The 24,488-nt window shown below is 34.1% G+C and overlaps 4 protein-coding genes across 4 annotated transcripts; all 4 read left to right on the top strand.

Moving 5' to 3' along the window:
• The first annotated feature begins 391 nt into the window (after positions 1 to 391).
• On the top strand, positions 392 to 24,458 carry LOC119085739. Its single transcript, XM_037196206.1, has 4 exons — positions 392 to 402; positions 4,338 to 4,347; positions 22,917 to 22,969; positions 23,030 to 24,458. The coding sequence occupies exons 3-4, from the start codon at positions 22,946 to 22,948 to the stop codon at positions 24,431 to 24,433; spliced, it is 1,428 nt and encodes a 475-aa protein (XP_037052101.1). The 5' UTR covers positions 392 to 402; positions 4,338 to 4,347; positions 22,917 to 22,945; the 3' UTR covers positions 24,434 to 24,458.
• On the top strand, positions 9,250 to 10,274 carry LOC119085741 (antigen 5 like allergen Cul n 1-like). Its single transcript, XM_037196208.1, has 3 exons — positions 9,250 to 9,630; positions 9,692 to 9,933; positions 9,997 to 10,274. The coding sequence occupies exons 1-3, from the start codon at positions 9,346 to 9,348 to the stop codon at positions 10,232 to 10,234; spliced, it is 765 nt and encodes a 254-aa protein (XP_037052103.1). The 5' UTR covers positions 9,250 to 9,345; the 3' UTR covers positions 10,235 to 10,274.
• On the top strand, positions 16,167 to 17,462 carry LOC119085685. Its single transcript, XM_037196130.1, has one exon. The coding sequence runs from the start codon at positions 16,167 to 16,169 to the stop codon at positions 17,460 to 17,462; it is 1,296 nt and encodes a 431-aa protein (XP_037052025.1).
• Positions 19,234 to 21,001, top strand: LOC119085740. Its single transcript, XM_037196207.1, has 2 exons — positions 19,234 to 19,379; positions 19,444 to 21,001. Exons 1-2 carry the CDS (start codon positions 19,353 to 19,355, stop codon positions 20,809 to 20,811), a joined length of 1,395 nt encoding a protein of 464 aa, XP_037052102.1. The 5' UTR covers positions 19,234 to 19,352; the 3' UTR covers positions 20,812 to 21,001.
• Positions 24,459 to 24,488: the final 30 nt, after the last annotated feature.

Raw genomic sequence — 24,488 nt, 5'->3', positions numbered from 1 at the left:
TCTGTCGTCCAGCGCAATTAGACGATGTTGTTTAATTAAATAAATTAATTCTAATTAAACGGTTGACTGAGTGGATATGATTGATATAAGTGGTGGTGGGTGGTATTCCAACAAATTTTCGAGATGACAGTCGTATCACAGTATAATGATTTTATCAGCCTAGAACAATAATTTCCCACCTATCCCTCTAGAGCATTTTTTGTTTATCTCGGTATATATGTTCTCGACAGATAAAACAGTTAATCTTATATAATCTTCTGTTGAAAGTATGACCTAGTGCTTGGTAGAAAATCTATTACTTCATTCAATGAGGGTTTGGTTCTCCACGGTCAATGAATACACAACCTATTACTTCATTCATGTTAACAGTGATGTTACTACATAAGACTGCGTTAACAAGAGGTTATCGCTTGTGTTTGTAGTTACTGTTGATAGCAGATGAGCCGTTTTGTTCTCATTTCCGTTGCTTTTTGGTTTGGTAAGACGACGATTAGTTGGTTGACTATAGGGCGTTCAAATGTGAACTTTGTAAGAATGCAAGTGAGTTGCAGAACCCATTACATAGCACCTGCAGTTCCAAAATTTTTTAAAGAAAATATTTTTTGCAACTACTTCAAATGGCGACACATAGCACTATTCATGTAAATCGTTTGAGCTTGAACGCGAGATGAGAGTGGAACGTAATTGATATGGAAACAAAAACAAACAAAAAGGTGAAATGATTGTTACCGATGACGATTTTCATTTCATTTCAGTGTGAGAGTCCCGTTGAACAGCGATAATAACCTATTGTCGGTAGAATTTTGGCCACACAATCACAATAATAGTTGAAGACACCAACAGTGTCAATGACTGACTTGATAATGGGGTGTGTTACGGTGTTAAGTAAATAAGAATGACTGTCCATACACCTCCTTTTGATTCCATGTAGAACCTCAGTTGAAACGGTTTAAAGGAAGCTTTGACGTTGAGTTAGGAAAAATTTCACACTTTCCATTTTTAATTTCGACCGCACCTACGGCGTGAATTATCGATATAGTATAGGTGAATGAATAAGTAGGACAATAAGTAAATGCATATACAGTGTAGTCAACTATCAACAACTATACCTTTCATATGTAACCTGCCTTTAAATCGTGATTCAGAGTGTTGATAGTGGAATTGATAACGTTTCACTTCAAAGAAATTAAGACTTTAGATGTCGTTTTTATTATCATTTGTTATCCTCAAATTACTATAGATAACAAAGAGGATGTACTAGAAAAGAGAAATACCGACTCACCAATTTCAAACAATTACGGCATGCTGACGGATAACAAACTTTTCAAGAAACTAGTCGTTAAGGTCGTAAAAAGAGAGATTCAAAGAAATCCAACGTAATTTGAATAGTTCGTACCTATTCGTATAGTTCGAAACTGGTGATCCATATTGAACTTGTTACTGGTCGTCAAAGGCTGTTAGGATGTCATCAAACCAAAAAACAAAGCAAATTTCAACGACAGAACGAACTGTTACAGCGAAACTCATATTTTTCTTCGTCACTGTTGAGAATAGTATCTCACAATCACCCGTGAAAATCCTAATCTAGACGGCCATTAGAATGAATCCCATCAGAGTACACACGAACGAAGAAAAGAAAGTGAAAAGAGTTACAATTGTACGATCGATCAATGAAGACGTGTTTCCGGGGACAGCATCACCAAGTCTCAGTATTTGATTGGTATAGAACGTAGAATTCCTAACAAGTGGCGCAGCTGAAAGGAATTCCTAAAAGTCACAACATACAATTGTATTAAATGTCGTCTATGAGTCGTTTAGTTTACGCAACGTAAATCAAATCTACCAACTCTAGTCATTTCGCTAGAAATAAATTATTAATCTTTGTGCAAAGATCCAATGTTAATGTTGCACAAGAAAATATTTTTGTTAGCTTTCTGTTCCACTGGCCCATGTGGCCTTGGCCTCAAAAAAGTAAGTCACATCGATACAGGGTCTATATAAAAATATATTTTTGGGAATTATATTCTTAAAAATGCCGTAAAATTCAGGAAATTAAGAATTTGATTGAAGGCCCTAATATCACACACTTAGAAAAAACGTTTCTTATTTTAAGAAATTCGACATGTTCTCAGCCCAGATTCACTTATGCTGCTTATATTTTGAAGTACTTGATTTGGAATTTACATAGAAAACTCACATATTGAGCATCACATTTACTAAATCTAGTACTTCGAGGCCAATACATCACTAGTACACAAATTTTTTGGGTTAAAAAAAAAACAGCAAAAAGAATAGTTGCAGATAAGTGCTTCTAAGCTTCTGTCTGCAGTAATTAATCTCTTACTTGGTTTGTTTAAAGTACAGCAAAGTATTCGATGCTAAATGTGTCTGCCATATTTTTTTTATATAGTAGACCACTAACCGAAGCTCATTACTTATTTTTGTTGTCGCTGTTGATATCTGATGAGAAGTCATTGCAACAAACTTTATTAATGGTTTCTTTATGTACAGTGTAAACATCATAACGTTGAAGCTGTTCAATTTAAATTACCAAGTGAACTCAACTTTCTGAAGTTAAATATACCAAAACTGTTGTACCAATGTCCAATCTATGTCCAAAGTAAAAACTTGTCTTTGATACCTGACTATTAGATCTGAACGGACGTGCAAAACAATATTGAATATTTAAATGGTTTCACTTTCAGTAAAATGTAACGATTTTTCTAAGAATTGGATACCTTAATTGGGTGTATGGTAACATTTACCCATTTAATCTCTCTGTTTTATCAATCTTGGGCCTAAATAAGTTTCGCATTTGCTGTACTATTTACTGACTTACTGAATTTCTTTTACTTATTCGTCATTTATTCACCTCATCTAATGCTCTAATGTTTGCTATGTGTAATGTCAATGTTCAAACATCATTTTGTCTCGTATTCCATTTATAGAAACTAAGCATAACGAAATATATTAGACATTTTGCGCAAATGACGTATAATTTATAAGTCAACTTATAAGTTGTAATTTATGTGTCACTTATAATATATATCTTATAAGTTGACTTAAAAATTGTATGTCATTTGCGCAAACTGTCTATTCATATAAACTGCAAAAACATACATCTCACGTAATTTACCTTTACCAATATACCTAGTGGTAAGCCTGGTTCAATTTTCTTTTTACTAAGACTTAAATTCAATTTACTACTTCATTTGTTACTCTAGTTCGCCTTTGTACTCTTTTTTCTTTTTGCATTGAACAACAAATCCAGAATAAAAGTTCAAACCAAAACAAGCACAAAAACAGAAATTATTTATCTTAGATTAATGACATCGAAAAGTTTCTTTTCTGTACAAAAATAAATGAAGAAAGTTTTTTTTTAGTAATACGTAAAGCTTTAGTTTGTACACATTGTAAACATTTCAACTCAGACTTCGTCGAAATAAATAGAAATATTTTTTTTCCTGTCGATAGAGGGCGCTGTAACTTACGTAATCAAGAAAAGTGTGTCTATGGTAAAAGCATAAATTGGAAACTTGTAACAGATATAATTGAGAACAGGCTGGCTTGCGCAACTTTACTTTTATAGATAATGCGATGTGAGAAATCATCTCATCTCATCAATAGATATATGTAAAGTGTAAGCTACAAATGATGCGATGCGATGTGTTAGTTGATCCCTACAAAATACACTAATTGGCGGACCTGTGTATGAAAAGGATAAAAATTGACAAAAAAATATGCTCGACCTGTTTCATATGCGTCTGCATCGCTTTTATGCTTTTACTAATGAACCTCGTCAGAATTCGGTTGATCCTTTCCGACAATTAGTGTGAGCCATTTAAATCACTTTTAGCCATTTTTTGAAGTAATTTTGTTTCATGATTCCACACATTATACAGAATGTTGAAATAGCTTGATTAATTCATGTAGGGACGAGGCAAGAGAAGACAAACGACTTAATATATCCTGCAATTTCACCAAACACGATATGTGCATGTAATATTATGGTTTTTACTGAGCGTTTTTGCGCAAGAAATCGTGCGCATTTTATGTATAATGCATTCATAGGAGAAGCCGATTTCGACAGCGTGCGACGTCATTGATGTGTGTTTTCTTTGAAACTACTTCCAAATGGAAAATGTTTTTTTTTCGGTTCTTGTTGTTTACAGCAAACTGAAAACTGAAAAAAGACGCTCTGTTTTGAAGCAATGTAACTTTTTCAGCTATGCAACAATTTTGGTATTTTTGTTGATGGTGGCATGGCAATTATATACAATTATACAGCATAAGCAATTGAAATAAAAAGTAAAAAGATTTCATTCAAAAAATTATAGACACTCTTCAAAACAAAATCCCATTCGATGTTATCCAATAGAATAGGTAAATGTGTGGTATTGGTGCGTGAGATTTATATCGTCGGCAACATAACTTAAGGGCGTATCTCCAATATCTCAGAAACTACTGAACCGATTTTGATAAACTTTGCCCCGAAAGGCAGAGAAAAGTAATGAATTTTGAGCCCGACATTAAGTCAATCGACCATATGGTTCGGAAGATATTGTCGAAAAACTGAAAAGCCTCTAGATAATACGACGAAAAATGCTGATTTCACTGAATTTTTTTTGGTGCTCATAACTTGTTACAACCTTTCAGGAAAAAAAAAGTTATTTATACTACAAGACTTCGTCTCGAACCATTTACCATTCCTCGAACATAAAAAACCCATACAGTTCTTGTAGAATAAAAATTTTATATATTGAACGCTTAAACGCACTTTATTTGACCAAAAACAAATCACATATTCTGTGTGTATATAAAAACACTATCTATCATCTTTACAGTTCAACTATAAAACTTATATACTCGACTATAAAGTTTATGTATTGGCTTATGTATTTGATGTTTATACGCGAATCGCAAAGCCTTCTTTATATCGAGGTTTGAGGTCACCAATAGGGTCCAAACAGTCTTCGAAGCTTCTTGCAGGTGCCAAAAAAACGAAAAATCGATCTAATTAAAAATTTTCTCATCGAAATATTTTCTTGTTATGTTATTCTTACTCGTAATTATTTAATCGAATACAACACACATCTAATGCGTAAAGAAAATACCAAAAAAAATATTTATAGTTCAAAAATCATAAATCTAATTTTTCCATAATTTACTGATCTACCCAGTTTCATGTATCGTTTCGAGTATCACTTAGTGTTTGATATCATATCTTTCATTTCTATTATTTTACAGTTCATTTTGTTATGTTAACGACTAATAGTCAGACCTCATCGTATATTTTTATCATCGTTGTCGATAACAGATTTTAGGATAGCATACGTGGATTGTCTCTCTTAGGATACGTGCACCTCTTGCACGTCTTGCTTTAACCCGTTTTGAAAACGGAACTTTTAAATTGGTTTTGTTAGGTACAATCGGAGAGAAAACACACATCTAATCACTAATGAACGGTATAAATATAAAAATCAAACATCGTAAAGACGTCAATTTAACGAAATAAATCCTAACAAATCCCAATTTTATGCTTCGAAAAATGCATAAAGACACCTCCAAAATAGTGATGATGAATTGGGAATGTCTTTCCCTTCGTCGAATATTTTTCTAAAATTTTGTTAAACAATTTTGTGGTCGAAAAAATAGCCGGTATTTTTAACCACTCTGTGAAACGGTCTGAACAACAAAACTAGGGATGAGCGGGTTGGCCCGAAGATTCGGGTAACCCGCAAACCCGACCCGACCCGTCGGGTTTTGGGCGGGCGGGTTGTAGAGTCTTCGGGTTTGCTTTTGATCGGGTTTCAAAAATAATATTCGGGTCGGGTCGGGCTTGGGCGGGTTTCAGGAGTATTTACAATTTCCAACCAGAAGTATTTAAAATTTTATAAAAAATATCAATATAAGTTGTTTCTTTACGGTTTTAACGTAATTCTGAAAATATTAAATTAGTTTCAAGCATTTCTCACATAAATTTAAACTTAATTTGCTGAAAAACTTTGACTGGTTATAAAACTTTCGGGTTGAATTCGGATCGGGTTTCAAAAATGAAAATCGGGTCGGGTCGGGTTCGGGCGGGTTAAAAGTATGTCGGGTTTATTCTAGTCTGGTTTCAGAAATGAAAAGCGGGTCGGGTTGGGTTTGGGCGGGTTTTGAAAAAACCCCAACCCGCTCATCCCTAAACAAAACATACAAAAAAGGTAAATTTCTATATGGTGTAGGTTAATTTGTTGAGGCGATGGTATAATTTAAGAAAAAATGTAAACTGAAACAATACAGTGAACGACATCTCAAATGTCTCACTGTCAAATTTTTCTGAGAATTTTATTGTTTCATTGCAAATTCACCATAACATTCTCTGAAAAAAATGACAGTGAGACATTTGAGATGTCGTTCACTGTATAATCGAAGGCATAGATTGGGTGATGATTGGTCAGGAAATGGGAAAACGTCCTAAAAACTATATTTATATCACTCTTATAAACGGAAAATTTCTTAACCTGTTATCGACAACGCACGCAATAATAAACGACAAGCTTTGACTAACTTATATAGCAGAAAGCATGTTTAAAACAAATGAAGTATAATATTTTAGAAATCAACCTCTGAAAATCTTCGATCAAATGAAGTAATAGATCATAATAGTAAAGCTGTCAATATGCTTGCCGTCTGTGACAGGTTATTATAACAAATACATCAGTCAAGTGACCCGACCCATCCAAATGCTAGTTTAAATAGTTAGTCTATTTATGTTTTATTTTTTTGAAACTTGACAGGCCTGTAGAACATGGTAAAAATATCAGCCTATCTTTGGTTATTGATGTGAAAAAGATTGCGATGCGAGATATTGAAAATTGACGAGAAAATCTCAGAAACTATATTTACTCTCTATTCCACGGCAGAGTAAAAGTAAACCTGGCAGTAGCGGTTCATTATTGAAACGTCAAATGAGGGACCTAATACACTGTTTCAAAATGAACTCAAATGAACACTGACATAAGTTGAAAAATTTAATTCGCAAAAAATATAGATTATTCAGGTCCCTAGTCAAACAAGCGCTCCTGCCTGGGTTACTTTTACTCTGCCGTGTCTATTCCGATTGACAGAATTTGTTTTTGTTTGTAACGATAAGATCACGATTTTAGAAGAAATCTTCGTGAAATATTTCCATTATTTCGGGAAATTATACTCGAGCGACGTTTTTTACCTGGTTTACCAATAATCTTACTTTCAATAATATTTTTAACCACTTTACGGTCGAAACTGGTACCAATTGGATGAAAATATTGACTAAATCAAAAAAAAAATAACGAGCGTTCCGACAAAATAATTGATTCCTAATTATTATCCCATTATTTTCCACGTATGGAACCAATTTCATTGAAACATATTTGACGTATTCTTACTTTTCAACTTTTAGCTTCTCTAAATTATGGCAGAACCGAAGGAGCAACTGAGGATTGACAATTTATATTGTCCTAGCGTCGTCACCGATTTTTGCCGAAACATTTCTTTCGAAAGTCAAGTTATAATCATTCACTTAAGGGAAAAGGTCGAGTCAAGGAAGAATCTTTATGTTAGTGGGATTGTTTTAACTGAGATTTTGTTAGGCATTTACAGGTACATAAATCACGGTGTGCCTGAAAGATGGCTTATTAAAAATGTAATGTAACTCAAATTTTATTGTAGATAAATGTTAGTCGATGTCCACTGATCATAAATCAGGGCAAGTGGTTGGAAAGTGAATGGCAACTTTTTGAAATATTTTTGAAAAACCACTTTTTAACGGGTAAGGCGTCTCTCCTGCACAACAGTGTCAACATGCAGGTTGTACCATACAGTTTAAATTAAAAGCTGTTCAATTACCTTTCGAACGATACCACACTTTCTATATTTGTGTTTATAAGCGTGATGTTAGAAGACCACTTTCATATGAGTAGCTAATTTAGTGCATTTATTCAATGTTGAGAGCTAAGATGGGTATAAGTCGTGACTCTTTGATGTTAATTTCGTATTCTAGGAACTATTCTTGACTAAAAATGGCCGAATATCACGAATATAGTTTAGTTTGGTTGATTGATTCAATATTTGTCAATAATTTGTTTACCACAGCGAACACTTTTGAGGATCTAGGTCACACGATGCTAAGAAGGGTCTTGTTTTGAATCAGGTGAATTGTCAGCTTTACGACGATACCAGATTTACTATTTGTAGTGTGCCACAGCTGTGCTGTACAGCTCATTTTATATGCGAAAGTCGGTCTACTCGAAAGTACAGAGACCATAAGATTTTCGACTTAACTCAAAACTCTTTTCATTTCCAAGGTTTAGTTTTATTTGGGTTATTATTTAGGATATAAGCTAAAACGTTTACTTATTATGCCATAGAGTAGACTGACTAAAAAATCTTCGAAACACAAATATAGAAAGTGTGGTATCGTTCGAAAGGTAATTGAACAGCCTTTAATTTAAACTGTATGGTACGACCTTCATGTTGACGCCGTTGTGCAGGAGAGACGCTTTACCCGTTAAAAAATGGTTTTTCAAAAATATTTCAAAAGGTTGTCGTTCACTTTCCGACCACTTGCCCTGATTTATGATCGATCAGTGGACATCGACTCATTTGAGTTACATTTCGGAAAATTCGGAAATATGGGTTGATAAAAAAGAAAACTTTCAGGGCAAACATAGTTATTGTTTCTACAATAGAACTAAAATAGTTATGCTCATTACTTACAACAGCAAAAATAGTGGATAATTCTATTCAGCAACTGTTAAATTAATCGTCGAAGATATATTTTTAGAATCGTATAAGTCAAAACTGTATTAATTTTTGAAATCGATATTAATCATTTTTTGTCACAAAACAATAGGTATTTGTTGCGGTAAAAACGTGCCTTCATTATTTAGTCTCGGTGGTATAAATGTACGACGCATATTATCGTTGTTTACAAAAAAAAACAACAACAATTCGTCATCAAGTCATGACGTGTACAGTATTGATGACATCGTTTCAAAGAAGGCAGACTCTTCATTAATTATTTATCTTCATAGAACGTTCGACCAATTTGCAAATATTTTCAATTTGTTGATACAATTGGAAATTTAATATTCAATATGCTTCGGAATAAATTGTTTACCTTATTGACTAAAGTCTGAAGTTTTAATTAAAAAATAAATAAACTATTGGATTGATGATCGTACTGGTATAAATTAGAGTAACAGCACAATGTCTGTCATCATATCAAGAGTAACAGTTCCACTGAGCAATACATTCAGTATCAACTCAAACTTTTCCTTGTGATTACAATTTTCGAGTTTAAAAGTACAAAAAGATACCATGAATCCATCAATAGTGACCGTTGTTCTAGCTACTATTTTACTGAAGGAAATAGTCTCTGCATTTGACTATTGTCAGAATAATCTTAACTGTCCATCTAATACTAAACACATTGGCTGTGGAAGTACTGATAATTTTGGACGAGAGTGTCCCATTGAACGCACCCTAGTACCTATGACAGCTGACTTGAAAGCTTATTTTCTCAAAAAACATAATCAAGCACGAAGCGACATTGCAAACGGAAAAATCAGTGGCTACAAGAGCGCTAATCGAATGATTGAAATGGTAAAGAAACTCCACTCCTAATTATTTAGTGACCATTTTAACATTATTGTTTTCACCATAGACGTGGGACGATGAGCTGGCTAAATTAGCAGAATACAACGCCAAGACATGTACTTATGGCCATGATCAGTGCCGTAACACTGCCACTTACAAATATGCTGGTCAAAATATCGCAATGGTGATGTCAACTCCAAACTACTTTGAAACCATCAAAGCCGTTGACTACTTGTTCGGTTTGTGGTTCGATGAGTACAAAGACTGTGACATGACCTACATCAACAAGTACAGACCAAGCGACACTGAGTACGTTGTGAGAGGCTCATTTTCCAGATAACCAATTTTAATTGAAATTTTTAATTTTCGCAGTGCGCAAATCGGTCATTTCACACAGATTGTGTCAGCTGGTGCTAATCGAGTCGGATGTGCTATTACGACATTCGCAAATTCACGCAAAAATGTCTACATTGTGTGCAACTATTCGTTGACCAATATTTTGAATAGACCAATTTATACATCCGGAATTCCTTGTTCTGCTTGCACTAAGGGATGTAGTGCCACATATCCTGGACTTTGCAAGTCTTCGGAAGTTATTCCTTTGCAATAAGGAAAAACTCCGGCCACAAAACAATACTCAATGGCTTTTAGTAGCGGACTAGTCGAACGGCCACGCATTTTAAATTAAATACTCAGCATTCGTCAATTAATATTTAATAAATTTCTTTTTGGATTTTCTCAGTTTGTCAATTCTATTAAATAAATTTATTTTTTTGTGAAACCATTTCTTAGACTATGTCTTTTATTATGAATTTACCTACGCTATCGTAGATGAGGGCTAGATGCTAGATGATCCAATTAGTAATAAAATTTCATCAGGACTAACACAGACTATATCTCAGTTGAATTCTTACCCATAGAATAGGTAGATTCCGCACAATATTTCAAAAATATTGTATTTCAGTCACTCTCAAACAATTTTTTTTCAGTCTCTTCTACTTTGTGATATTTAATGATTATACTCAATCATTTAACATAAAATATATTTTTATTGGTTCCGAAAGTTCATCAAATAAATTGCTTTTACATACTTTTATTTTCCCTAGAGTCGAAAGTGGCGAATTTCATCTTTAGGAAAACAAGAGATTTGTTTTTCTAGTTCACAACATGTAAAATCCATTACAAAACTCAGAATAAAAATGAAAAGTCACGTTTTCACTTCACACGAAAATTGTGCTTTTCAACTTTTTATCTCTTGTCGTGTAATAGTTATTTACATAACAAGGGATAAAAACTTGAAAAGTAGAGTTTTAGTGTGAATTTTGTTGATCCGAGGCGAAGCTGAGATCATTAAACACACGAAAACGAGACTTTTCATTTTTATCCCGAGTTGTGTAATGGATTTTACACGCTTTTGAAACTAAAACCAATTCTCTAGTTTTCCTTAGGTGTGTAATAAGTCACTTTCGACCCTGGGGGAAACAAAAGCATTTAAATAACTATTACATACTTTTATTTTCCCCACACCTAGGTAAAACAAGAAAATTGGGTTTGGTTTCAAAAACATGTTAACCATTACATAGCTTGGAATGAAAAATATCATTTCTGTGTTTGATCCAAGGCGAAGCTCTACTTTTAAAATTTTTATCCCTTGTTTTGTAAACAACTATTTTGTTAGACAAATGAAGTCAATGATCCTGTATAACTTACAAGAATAACAATAATGCATTTCATCTGTAATTTCCATTTAATTGTTTTAACAACTGAATTGTCTTAAGGTAACAGTCAAAGTTTACAGATACATGTCATTAAATTGTTGCTGGTACATTTTTTTCTATCAAAATTTATTTTTTTTATTTTTCATTGAGATTGACTTTTCACCTCGTATATACTTTTAATATAAACAAAGGTTTTTCGTAGCGCAAATTATTATTTCAGTTTAAAAAATGTAGGGATGGGCGATAATGATTTTGATAATTGATAATTATCGATAATCGATTATCGATAATCGATAAAATTTTTTATCGGAAATTAATCAAAAAAAAATCGATAATCGATAATAATTGGTATTTTGATATATTATCAAAATATCGATATATCGATACATCGATATTTTCTTGTAAAAACCCGATATGTTGTTGTTCCCAAACCTACCTGCTCACCAATCGGTGTAAAAAAGATCTCTTATTCCACATTTTCATCAATAACCAAAAAATTTCAAAAATGGGCTCCAAAACCCAAAAAACCAAGAAAATTTTTTCTTGGTTTTTCGAAAGTCTACTGTTACTGTAGGGTAATTCGGTACATAAAGGGGTCGCAAAGTGACGTACTGATGTCAAAAATAATGAATGTGACAGTAACGTATTGGAGCATTGCATTGTGACCTTTGAATTGACATCATATGCACTAAAACATGCTGCAATTACACTACATAATTATATGCCTAATTGACCGCTGAGTAAGTCCGAAAATTAACAACAGTTTTAAGGGCGCTCAAACTTCTATTACCAGGTCGAGTGGCTGTAATGTAGCATAAAATGTGAAATCATGTATAATGGGAATGACACATTTCCTGGCGTTAATGGATATGCACGATGTACTTCTTCGTACACTTTGTCACCTGGGAATATGTTTACCAATTTTTTGTTATGTCTCAAACACTCAGGTGATAAAATATGCAACAAAAAAAGGTTCTTATTGAGCTGTAGGAATTCGATAAATTAATGTAAAAATAATAAGTCCATATTCAATGGTTGAAAACCACTAAACTTTAGTTAGACACCCAGGGTTAGTTAGGGAACAGTGTCACATTCACAGTATTTATCACACACCCGACAAATATATCGTTAAAATATAGAAGGAAAAAACACGGTCAGTACACCAGGATTTAGTGCTGTATTTTTGACGATCCACAGAGTGGCTGCCACACAACAATTAACACTGATATTTTTCGAACACTTTTTTCTTGTTCTTGCAAGAACACCATACCAGATTTTGCCAAGTTTTAAATAATACGACGATTTTAATATTCTGAAAGTCCCGCAACTCCTCTTTCAATATTAATTCACTTTTGCCTATTCAAATTTGATCGAATTAACATTTTATAGTGAACTAATTTGTTCATACCATAGATACCGCCACTGCTGAAAATTACTGAACCTATCCCCAACTTATATAAACTTTAATCCTAACTTTAATTTTAATCAACTACTTTAAAAAAAATCATTTCAATAGAAATAAAAATTCACAAATATTCGGCCCTGACTTCAATGAGTTCATTTGAATGTGCCAACTCAAGAAACGAAATAATTTAATTCTCATAACGCCTGTGACTATCTAGGTTCTAAAAGGACAGGTTAAGACACTTCTGAGTTGATCACGAAGAACACAAATTTTGACAATTTAGAAATGTTTTAGCAAGAAACAAGATTCAAAATTTGTAAAAGTTTTGAAAAAAATTCCGGCCGTAGTTTGTTTCTTGTGCTATAACCTATGACCTGTTTTAAATTTGATCGAGTTAAACTAGTCCAGGAAAAATATTTCTAGGCACGAAGATCTCCATTTTTAGAAGTGAGAGTTGCTTCGCTGCGAATATTTTTCAAGAGGTGGAACCGGATTTATTTCACAGCTTTTCACAATACATTGTTCCTGGTAAATAAATGGCAGGGAATGATGGGAATGAACAACCGTTTGTAGGAAAGTTTGACTTGTTCGATGCAGACACTTAAGCAAAGATTCAGAATTTATAATAGTCTTGCCAACACTGGCGTTTTTCTTTTCTTATGCCTTAAATACGCAAAAACTTTCTATAATCTCATTACCAACCCCATTGTAAAACTCGAAAAATCTTCAATTAAATTAAACAGAAATGGCATCAATAAAATTAATTTACAAAATTTGAATAGCTGACGTGAAAGTCTAATCAGAGAATATTAGAAATAGTTTAAAAAAATGTGTGTAAAACTGCCATTCATTCGAACCGATCCAAGAATTCTCGTATTGAAAATTAATAATGTCGACGCCATTTTCTTCCACCAATAAAACCTTATTCCATTACTTTGTAGTATATGCGAAAAGGGCACGTTGCTTTAATAAACGCTTTTAATAGCTAAACATACCAATGAAAAAAATGTTATATAAAATTCCATTCTCTGTTCGGCTAAATATAACCATCATGGCGAATAAAATGGGATTATGCTGTTTATGAGGGTAGAATAAAATAAGGGTAAAGTTCTATACAAAATAGTCAAACAGAGAACTTTATCACCATACCATAAAAATGACGAAACATAATTGGATCGCATATAATTCTGCGAATCATGAAACATGTGTGTGGCTTCATATTATAATTTTGGGAGATTTTTATATCGGCATAATATGAAAGGACCTAAAAGGAATGTTGCCATTTTGGTGATTCAAATGAGGGTGCATGGCATAATATGAAAGATGGTAGAGATAGAAGAAGTCATTTTGTGTTACGCTCCGGTTTTCAATGTATTTTCATTGTTTTGACATCATTTTCTTTGGTCTAATTATCAATGTGAAATTGTCGCCGTAATAACCGTTTTAGTGGTATAATTTTACATTTGATTTGAATTAGCGCAAATGGATATCATTAAAACGTTGTCACAAAAGATAATGTACGCGCAAAATTACTTTTTCAAATATACTTTTCGATGTAACGACATGTGAAAACATTCGGAAATATTTGCTAGATAATCAGGAAACACGAACGGACACATTAATGATTAAGACACATCATAAACTTTCAATGTAAGGCAAAATTTAATGACATACAATCTCTCTCTACAATATAAATAAGACAATTTAACACAAACCATCTTGGTTTCTGGTAATACCATCAAAATCGAAAAATCATCAATAATTTTAGAGCGCAACACAATGATTTTCACTACAGCAAGGTGCCTTTGTAGTATGATACAAGAAAATGTTCTTAAAAATCAAGTTATTCACTTGTTACAAAGTCTTTTACTTTTACTTAAGTAAAACTTCTTTTCCCAGGAGCAATCGAGCCCGTCAGCTAAACAATTTGCATTTTTATGCGACGGAACCGAGAATGAGGGCAATATTAAAATTTTCTCGGTTTTTCGTACCTTTGCATGAAAACTTGTGCACGTACCTTATTTAGGACGGTTGATTTGAGGCTACAAGAGAAATTATCTAAAATCGATCGTCCTGAACTGGTTCGTGAATAACTATTTACCGTTCGCAATTTTAGAAAAATGCAGACTGAAAAGAAATTATGTGAACATGTGAAGCAAAGTGTTTCCCAATGAATTAAAAATTGAATGCCTGCCCCATGCGAAAGTTGAGCATTGTGCAGCAATTTACACCCTGAAAAAAGGATTGATTACATGTGGAATAAAAGAGAATACATTGGATGCTGTTACGCAATTCATTGAATAGGAAACAACTTTGTGATACTCACAAACTCGCTCTTGCATTATTGAGCAACTTGCTTCGGCAACTGTTTTTCGATAAGTCTAGTTATATATCCAAGACGAAAACTCTGCTACACTTGTGAAAAAGACAGTTATCGAAGTTTGTTGCTCAAAAAACACACTTGGGAGTTTGCCTCTATCACAAAATAGTTACCTCATTGAATAAATTACTTGCACAGCATCCAATGTAATAATAATTTGTCCACTTTCTTTGCCTCACAAAGACGATGACTGTCCGTCTATTTTTTATAAATAATTTCTACTTTTTATTCCCTTGACTAAAAGTCAGGGTCTTACGAAAGAAAATACCCTTAAATGTCCGTAATGCTAAGTTCACTATGATATTTTGAAAATGTTCTGCACTGGCAAAAAACGTTAAATACAGAAAACGACCGTACACTTGTGTACTCGATAGCTCGAGTAATTCTTTACCGATTTGCAAAATTTTGGTTTTGATCGACGCAGAATGAAAACCATGAGGTTGAGTTCGTAGATGGGAAATATTGGAGTAATGAGATGGGAGTAATTCTCAATATAATTTTTTACTTGTTACCGCGATAACTTCCATAATTCTTATCCGATTTTCAAAGATTTTGCCTCAATCGACGAAGATTGAAACTCTTGAGGCTGAGTTTGCAGATGGATAATATTCGAACAACGAGATGGGAGAAACTCTACACAGACGCCTTTTCTTGTTACCGCGCGATAACTTGAGTAATTTTTACCCGATTTTCAAATTTTTTGTTTTAATTGACAGAGAATGATATTGGAGATGTGAGTTTGGAGTAATTGTAAATATAACTTGTTATACCACGACATTTTTGGAGCGGATTTCCAGAAAAAAATTTTATCTGACGGGTAGTGGAATTCTGGATTTCTGGTCTAACAATTTAGAAGTATATTAGATTGAATACAAGGAACAAACTGTGTAACGTCATTTCGAATTTCCAAAAGTCACCAACGAAACGTGACACCATTGATGAAATAGTGAAAGCGAATTATGAATCAACAAAAACTTTTCTTGAACAACATTCGCAGTTGTTGGTACTAAATGCCGATAAATCAAACGTGACTGTTGTTATGTACCGATCCGACTACGAACACAAGATTTTTAGTTTGCTGAACGACGAAAAAACCTACAGGAAACTCAACAAAGATCCTACAGCTAGTATTCAAGACAAAGTAAATGATTTGTTTACTCATTGGCAAGATCAAGGCTACATTACAGATGAACAAGGGACTTGGTACAGAAGATACAACTCAGTGTGCTCAAAGATGTATGGTTTGATTAAGATCCACAAAATTAATCGACCTGCTAGACCTATTGTTGCGAGTATCAATTCACCCACCTATAATTTGTCTAAAGTGTTTGCCAACGTGTTGAAAAATGTGGTTGGTAAATCTGGCAGAACGATACGCAATGCTACTGAACTAGTTTCGAAACTGAGACGGATAAGGCTGCCAGCTAACTACAGGTTGATTTCTTTAGATGTTGTTTCGTTATTTACCAACATCCCTAACGAGCTTGTCTATGCTGCTGTTCACAAACGCTGGACCAAAATCAAGAAATTCACCAACCTCCCCAAAGATGAATTCTTAGCAGGCATTAAAGTTGTTCTCGAAGGATGCTGTTTTCAATTTAATGATCAATTCTATCGACAAATATTTGGTTCACCAATGGGTTCGCCTGCCAGTCCAGTATTTGCAGATTTAGTACTCGAAATCTTGGAAGATGATGTCATCAAGAAACTGGGTTTCAAATTACCCTTTTTCTGGCGTTATGTCGATGACATTCTCACTGCGGTTCCCGTTGACAAAGTCGAAGAAATTGTTTCAAAATTTAACGAGTATAATGAACATCTACAATTCACTGTAGAGAAGGAAAATAATGGAAAAATTTCGTTTTTGGAAGTCATGTGCATTCGAGAAGACAGAAGCGTCAAGACTGATTGGTTTCACAAAGCTACTTGGTCCGGTCGATATTTAAACTTCAAATCGCATCTTCCAATGAGTTATAAACGAAACACCGTTACATTACTTGCTAAGAAAATTTTGGAATTATCCGAGCCTGAATATCATGACAAGAATTTCGATTTGCTAAAAACGACGTTAAGAGAAAATTTGTATCCGGTTAAACTAATAGAAGAGTTAGTCAAGTCTGTACGAGATAAGTTTGCTGCTCATACTATTGACAAATTGGATCGAAAAGAGAAATTACCAATTGTTGCTATACCTTATGTTAAAGGCCTTTTCGAAAAGCTGAAATCGGTCTGCAAAGATGACTTATTGTTAGTTGGCAAAAGTAACAACAATTTGAAGATTCCTTGTTTAGCAAGCTTAAAGACAGCACTCCGAAACTGTTGCAATCCGAATTGATTTACCGTATTCCATGTACTTGTGGTTTCAACTATACCGGGACCACTAAACAGTATTTGAAAGAACGTATTTATCAACACAAATATAATATCAGCATTAAGAACAAAGGACATAGTGCGTTGTGTGAACATGCTATTGAATGTAATCATACTCCGCTTTGGAATCGTGCAAAAATTGTTCATCGAGAGAGTAACAAGAAGAAAAGAGAAGTGCTGGAGATGATTGCCACAAAGAGAACAAAGAATTGTCTTAACAAACAAACGGACTCTATAATGTTGTCTGCAACGTATAACAACATTATCGGTGTGTGATGCGTTTTGTTGAATGATGATTTTGTAATTTTCTGTTGCTGTGTTGATGTTTTCTAATTGCTTGGACTTTGTATGATTTTAGATTGTCATTTAGTCGTTTAACTATAGTCGTTTGACTGTTTTCGGTCTCTTTTTGATAAGAGAAGATTTCGTTTTGACCACCGATGCTATGTAAGATTGTCGATTTACCGAATTTGATTTTTATTTAGTTCTAATGTAAAGGAATTTCTCAATTTATTTTAGAATTGGAAATACTGTGACGATAATGTAATTTACTTTAGAATTTGATTTTTGACTTTGAGGTAATTTTACATTTAAACAAAAGTTGTATTGTGTCCAGTGCGCTGATATTTTTTTGATGAATTTTGTTACAGCCACTGATGATGACTTCGATTTGAAGTCGAAATATTTGGCAAATTAAAAGAATAAACTGAGCTAATCCGACTTTAAAATACAAAAAAATTTAGAAGTACTTCCCAAAAGAGTTTTTGCTTGCTTGAGAAACTGATAGCTCGAGTAATTCTCAGAGGCTTCAAAAATCAATTTCGACCAGAGTAGCGTAATTCAGTAGTAAAATGGGATATACGACAATTTTTGCGTGAAATTTTTTCGTTTTAAAAATGTATGAACGAGTTTGAACTTTGCAGCCAGAGCGAAGCGAGGGCCGTAATTCACACGAGTTTTATTTTTTCAAGAGGTAGGCAAGAAATATACCATTTTAAAAGCGTTTTTAAGTACTCATATTTATTGGATGTAAAACATCGCTCGCTGAACCTTCGATTCATGCAGCTCTTCAGAAAATTAAATTAATTTTGAGTTTTCTAAACGCCCAGTGAAAATAAAAGTGATACTCAATTAATGATGTAGCAAATAGACCATTCTTGTTTCGCTTTTTCATCTGACTATAATTTTGTGTTCTTAAAAGCACCAGCTTTTTTTAAAAATGGTAAGACAACTGGAACTGGAATTATTGAAAGTATTGATAGTCAGTCAAGGGAAATGACCCACCCAAGTGGTGGGGCTTAGTCTAAATTCATCAATAAATAAAAAAATGAAACAATCGTATCAATCACCCAAAATAAATGTTCAATGAACATTGTTCATTGGCCACAATTAAGAATGTTATTGTAAATAAAAAATTGTTCTGCACTATTGCCGAATTTTCAAGTGTTGTACTTTTACGTGCTACGGCATGTTTCATTTTCATTTACATTGCCTAATCACGTAAAGCATTGTACTTACGAGGTTCCAAGTTGTGTATTTGACAAGTAAAAAATTGAAATAAATTCAATTTCCACTCCGTTTGCGTGACATCAGTTCTTTTGTTCTATTTTACAACTGTCATGTAGACGGAGGCTAAACGAAGTGCTCTTTTTAAGTGGAAACTATACTTAAAGCACGAAAAAATATTAGCCGAGTTCTGAGCAGGGTATATGTTCAGATATTAACATTTCAATTTGGGTTTTTTCTTGAAGCAGAAGAACTTTACAAAAACTGTCAAAGGGACATTTTATTGGAGTCGGTCAATCGAAAAGAAACTAACTTTTATTTTGTCCGTTAATTTATTACAACAACAGTCATGACTGCTAATCGACCAGAATCTGAGGTAAATGTAGTTTGGCATTATCGTTCAACAGAAAGTGGCATAACAAATTTTTGTTTCGATCCAGACAAACATATTTAACATATTTGACAACGCAATAACTGACAATATATTGAAATCGCTGCCATTGAATGATCTTCTTAGATGTAGTCAAACATGCAAACGCCTTAGAACCACGTGTGAACATCGATTTCGACAAACTTTTCGTAAAAAAGCAGAGCAGGACATACACATTAAATTAGCTGACAATGGAAAGCTGAGTGTCTCGTCCCTCGGAGTAACCCATCTAAAATGCTTTGACAACATTATCAAAAATCTGACAATTTCATCGTGGAACTTTGTGACAAACACGAATTTGAAACTTGAGAACCTTACGAACTTTATGCTGAAAAAATGTGAAACGAAACTGCGTAAAATTTGCATCATCGGCGATATGGAATTGGACCTGTTCGGTCAGAAAATTGAAAGCATCCTTTGCAACGTGCAGACAGTTGAATTTGGAAAAAGAAGAGGAGTTGCGGATGAAGTACAATTTCTCACACATTGCACAAATTTGAAAAAATTGATTTTGGGCTCTGAAATCAATAGCGAAAACGTTGATGAAATCCTGCGGCAACGATATCACCGGTTAACACAGTTCTGTTACTTGTACGATAATGGGAACAATCTGAATCTACAGACGTTGAAATTGTTCTTCCGGAACAATGACAGAATCAAAAGTATTGAATGGAAATTCCGTATGATTGACCATCCCTCCAGGCAGCACTTTGTGAAATGCTTGCAAACTGTTGGGTATGCTGAACATCTAACGCATTTTCGGTTATGTTTTTCCAATCAATTGTCGAAATACACCTCAAAGCAATTTGACCAAATTTGCAATCAACTAAATTTATTGTGTAAGCGAGACACCTTCAAAATTTTGGAAATATCATTGATTGATGCTACGTGTTACATCGATTGTGATTACGACAACACATCGATTGCACTTTCACGTATGAAAAGCTTTGCTAAATGGAAGCAACTGAGCAAGATTCACTTACAGCATTTTGGGATTCTTACTACGATGCCGGTAATAAGTGAGTTTGTTCATTTAAAATCGATTGTCTTCAATAGTTGCTTTTTGAAATATGACAATGAGTTGGTCGATGAGGGAACATCGATGTCTCAAATCTCAGAGGTAGTAATAAAAAACAGCCATTTTAACGGTGTTAATGAACTGTGTATGCCCCTTGTGAGACACTGGGCAAATTTGACAAAAATATTTCTGCCTATTTGTGTCACTTATTACGGTTTCAAATTGGACATTGCCGAATTAAATAGAGCCAGAGAAGAATTGAATGACGCGTGCGAGCTAACTATTTTCACAAATCATAAAAGTTTTCCGTCAAATATGGAACACAGATTGGTTAAATTGCACTGTGACTTGAATCGATAGGTTATTCAATGGTTGACAAATGGTTGCTTAAACAAAACTATTGCAATTTTATCAAATAGATCCTCAATGTGAGACGAAAAGCAAAACAAAAGCGCCGCTTGAATTATTAGAATTGTAAAGCAAATGTAATTTATTTTAGTTTTTAATTCAAAGAGAGATCTGTATTTAGCTCATTAAAAAATGTACCAAAATTGTCTGCCTCATGTTTTCTTAGTCTAAGACAAGATCGAGATGCCACAACCAAGAAAAATGAGGAGCCCACGCACCGATGTTTTCTAAGGTTTGTACTATGGATACGAGTGTTTAGCATTTTGTATTTTAGTCCCTGATTTGTCACTTAACGACTTCTATAAAAATCTGCTTTCGAACAATTCATAAATTACATATCGTATGAAACATTTGTTGTTTTACTTTAATACATTGCACTGGTGATGATAGAAAATCACTAGACAAACTCTAGGTAAAACCATAAAAAAAATCACTGTGGCTATTCGCACGCGCGTGCGAATAGCCATTACACTTTGGATTTGACTATTCGCACGCGCGTGCGAATAGCCATTTCACACTGTAGTAGACTATTCGCACGCATCCACATTGTATCTCAACTCAAAACCATTCCATTTGGTCGTTATAGTGTTATTTATTGGCTGAAAACTTCAATTTAACATGTTTTTTACGGAGATTCATTCAAAATACATTTAAAAATATTTTGAGATCAGAATTTACTCGAAATATCCAAAGTAAAAATTTCGAAAGGGTCACAATAAAAATTCGTAAATCCTAGTGATTTTTTCCTTTTAACGACTTAATGTAACGACAAAGCGTTTCGTTCGATCTTAGGGAATTTTTCAATCGAGAAAATGTAAACGCGTTTGATGATACTAACTAATTTAGCCTCTTACAAAATTTAACGCAAGATGTATATATTTTTCATATTGGCATTTTTCATCTCCATCTGTATTATATATTAAAAAATATGGTGTTCGATATTGGAACAAAAAGATTTTTTTTGAACACTTTGAGTTTTTATTGGAACATTTTAATGCTGACAATATTGAAATGTCTTAAACTTGAATATTGAAAATAAAAAAAAATTTCTTCGGAAATTTTTTCATCAAAATCAGATAAAGTTCGCGGCACGAAAATCATATTCGTATTTTACATGGGCGGTCGATTTCGCGTGCGAATAGCCAATACTCGTAGGCTTAGCTATTCGCACGCGCGTGCGAATAGTTAAATCCAATGTGAAATGGCTATTCGCACGCGCGTTCGAATAGTCTTCTACAGTGTGGAATGGCTATTCGCACGCGCGTGCGAATAGTCAATTACAAGAAATGGCTATTCGCACGCGCGTGCGAATAGCATCAGCCATAAAAATCTACCTGGCAAATGTCAACTTTTATGAGTAAAGCCAGGCATTTTAGGATACAAAAACAATTGGCTCTTGTTGCTATTCCTCGGTAGCTAATTTATGTAATAAAATCATCAACACGAAAATAAATCTTTCATGTCTCAGGTGCACCTCTGGCAAACCCTATAATGGGAAATGTAGGCTTGAGTTGCAGCACCCTTTCATTCTAAAGATTTCAATATATTTTTTCGGTGTTGAATGTTGAATTACGTTTCCGAAATGCGAATTACAACTCATTATACATATTCAAAACTCAGTATACCCCAACCAAGTTTGTGACGGAATTTGCTTCAGCTGTTTTTCACTGGTTTTTCACTCCTACAACCTCACTATCTTATACGTGTTTGTTTACACGGTTTTGTTATTACCCCGCACAAGTATAAACACAATGTAGTGAGTACCACCTGAAGTGAATTGCGTTACAAATTTGGTTGGGGTTAACTGTAGTCAAAAAAAAAGTCACAAACAATTCAATTGGTTACAGTATCGAGCAACGCAATAAAGCCTCTTTAGTATATCACATCCGAATCGTATAAAAAAGTTCATTTTTGATGTACTCACTAAGCAGATCATATGTTTATACAATCAGCATTTTAAAATTGACTTTTACGAAGCAGAAGTTGAGCGGTGAGTGTTGTGTATTTGGCGTCATAACTGTTAGGACGAAAAGAATAGCTCGACCAAAGTTCTACATTTTTTTAATAATTGACCTTTACAAAAATCATGGCCTCGCCGAATGATCAAGTGGTAAAACGACAAACTTAGTTCAAATTAAAACACAAGAAATGATGACGGTTTTATCCATAGTTTGGCAACATCAGCGATCATTGCATCAGTAACATAATGAAATATCTGAAACCGAAAGACCTTCTGGAGTGTGGTCGAGCATGTAAACGACTTTATAAATTGTCTCGGCGTCAATTTATTAAGAAACATTCAATGAGAGAGGTGCAGATTAGGTTACTTGACAATGGAAGACTTAGTGTTACACCGAGCGCAAAAAATTTTCATTATTATGGTAATATATTCAGAAATGTGTCGATTCGATCGTGGAACTTTCAGACAAACAGAGCTTTGAAGCTTGCCAACCTCACAAATTTTATGTTGATGAAATGTGCTCAAAAAATGGACAAAATTTACATTGTTGGTGATATTGAATTGGTGCCGTTCGGTCAGATTATACAAGACCGCCTTGTACACGTGCAAACAGTGGAATTTCGAAACCGACATGGAACTTTCGATGAGGCACAATTTCTCCATCAATATTGCCCGAATTTGAACAAATTGATATTAGGTACAGGAATCGATAACACAAATGTCGATGCAATCCTCCAGCAAATCTATAAGCAGCTAACACATTTCTATTGCTTGTACGGCAGTGTGAAGAATCTCAGTTCAGAAAGGTTGGAACAGTTTTTCGAGAACAATAACAAAATCAAAAAAATTGTATGGAAATTCGGTATGTGCAGCGACCTAGACAGACTTGACTCTGTTGACTTCATCGGAACGCTTCACCATCTCCCACATTTGCAACATTTTCTGTTTAGCTTTGCCGATCAACTAGCGAAATATTCAGACGTAGAGTTTGAAGTTATGTGCCATCAGTTGATTGAGTTATGTAACCGAGATAATTTTCAATGTCTGGAATTACAATTATATTGTCCTCGACAATCAGCCATCGATGCACCAATTATACTTTTTCGTATGACACATTTCGTCGAAATGGATAAACTGACCAAAATTCATTTAAACCGTTTCCCACTGGTTGCTTTGATACCGACATTACGTTTGCTGGTTAATTTAAGATCTTTGGTTTTGTACGATTGTCGAATGAACGCGTTTTACGAAGAAGACAACGACTCAACGGACGATGGATCTAGTGCAAGTGGTGATATGGACGATCCACAAATGTCACTGCCTCAAGTCCAGGAAATTTTCTATAAAAACGGGCGCTACGACAATCTAACTGCAGTTCTAATGCTGCCCATCAGACACTGGAGAAACTTGAAACGAATATTTGTGCCTGCTAACTACGGCATCAGCTTGGATGTTGCTGAATTGAATCAAGCCAGAGAAAGTTTGAACAACGCATGCGAAGTGAACATTTTCACGAACCATAAAAGTTTACCGACAAACCTTCAGTATGAATTGGTAAAATTGAGATGTGTGGATTCAATCAATACGGTTAAGCTTCGTCGACAGTACAATTAATTGGACAATAAATTATTTGAGAATCAGGAATAATTGTTTTATTTGACGAACCGTA

The sequence above is a fragment of the Bradysia coprophila genome, chromosome X (assembly GCF_014529535.1).
Source record: "Bradysia coprophila strain Holo2 chromosome X, BU_Bcop_v1, whole genome shotgun sequence".
In the NCBI taxonomy this organism is placed as follows: domain Eukaryota; kingdom Metazoa; phylum Arthropoda; class Insecta; order Diptera; family Sciaridae; genus Bradysia; species Bradysia coprophila.
Note: the sequence above shows the minus strand (reverse complement) of the source record. Positions and strands in the feature narration are given on the sequence as shown.

Excerpts from the sequence above, each read along its gene's own strand:
- LOC119085739 (XM_037196206.1), top strand. The coding sequence starts at position 22,946 with ATGGCCTCGCCGAATGATCAAGTG. Across the intron at positions 22,970-23,029 it reads CCTCGCCGAATGATCAAGTG|TTTGGCAACATCAGCGATCA; the intron begins GTAAAACGACAA and ends TTTTATCCATAG.
- LOC119085741 (XM_037196208.1), top strand. The coding sequence starts at position 9,346 with ATGAATCCATCAATAGTGACCGTTGTTCTAGCTACTATTTTACTGAAG. Across the intron at positions 9,631-9,691 it reads CTAATCGAATGATTGAAATG|ACGTGGGACGATGAGCTGGC; the intron begins GTAAAGAAACTC and ends TTTTCACCATAG. Across the intron at positions 9,934-9,996 it reads TACAGACCAAGCGACACTGA|TGCGCAAATCGGTCATTTCA; the intron begins GTACGTTGTGAG and ends TAATTTTCGCAG.
- LOC119085685 (XM_037196130.1), top strand. The coding sequence starts at position 16,167 with ATGTACCGATCCGACTACGAACACAAGATTTTTAGTTTGCTGAACGAC.
- LOC119085740 (XM_037196207.1), top strand. The coding sequence starts at position 19,353 with ATGACTGCTAATCGACCAGAATCTGAG. Across the intron at positions 19,380-19,443 it reads CTAATCGACCAGAATCTGAG|ACAAACATATTTAACATATT; the intron begins GTAAATGTAGTT and ends GTTTCGATCCAG.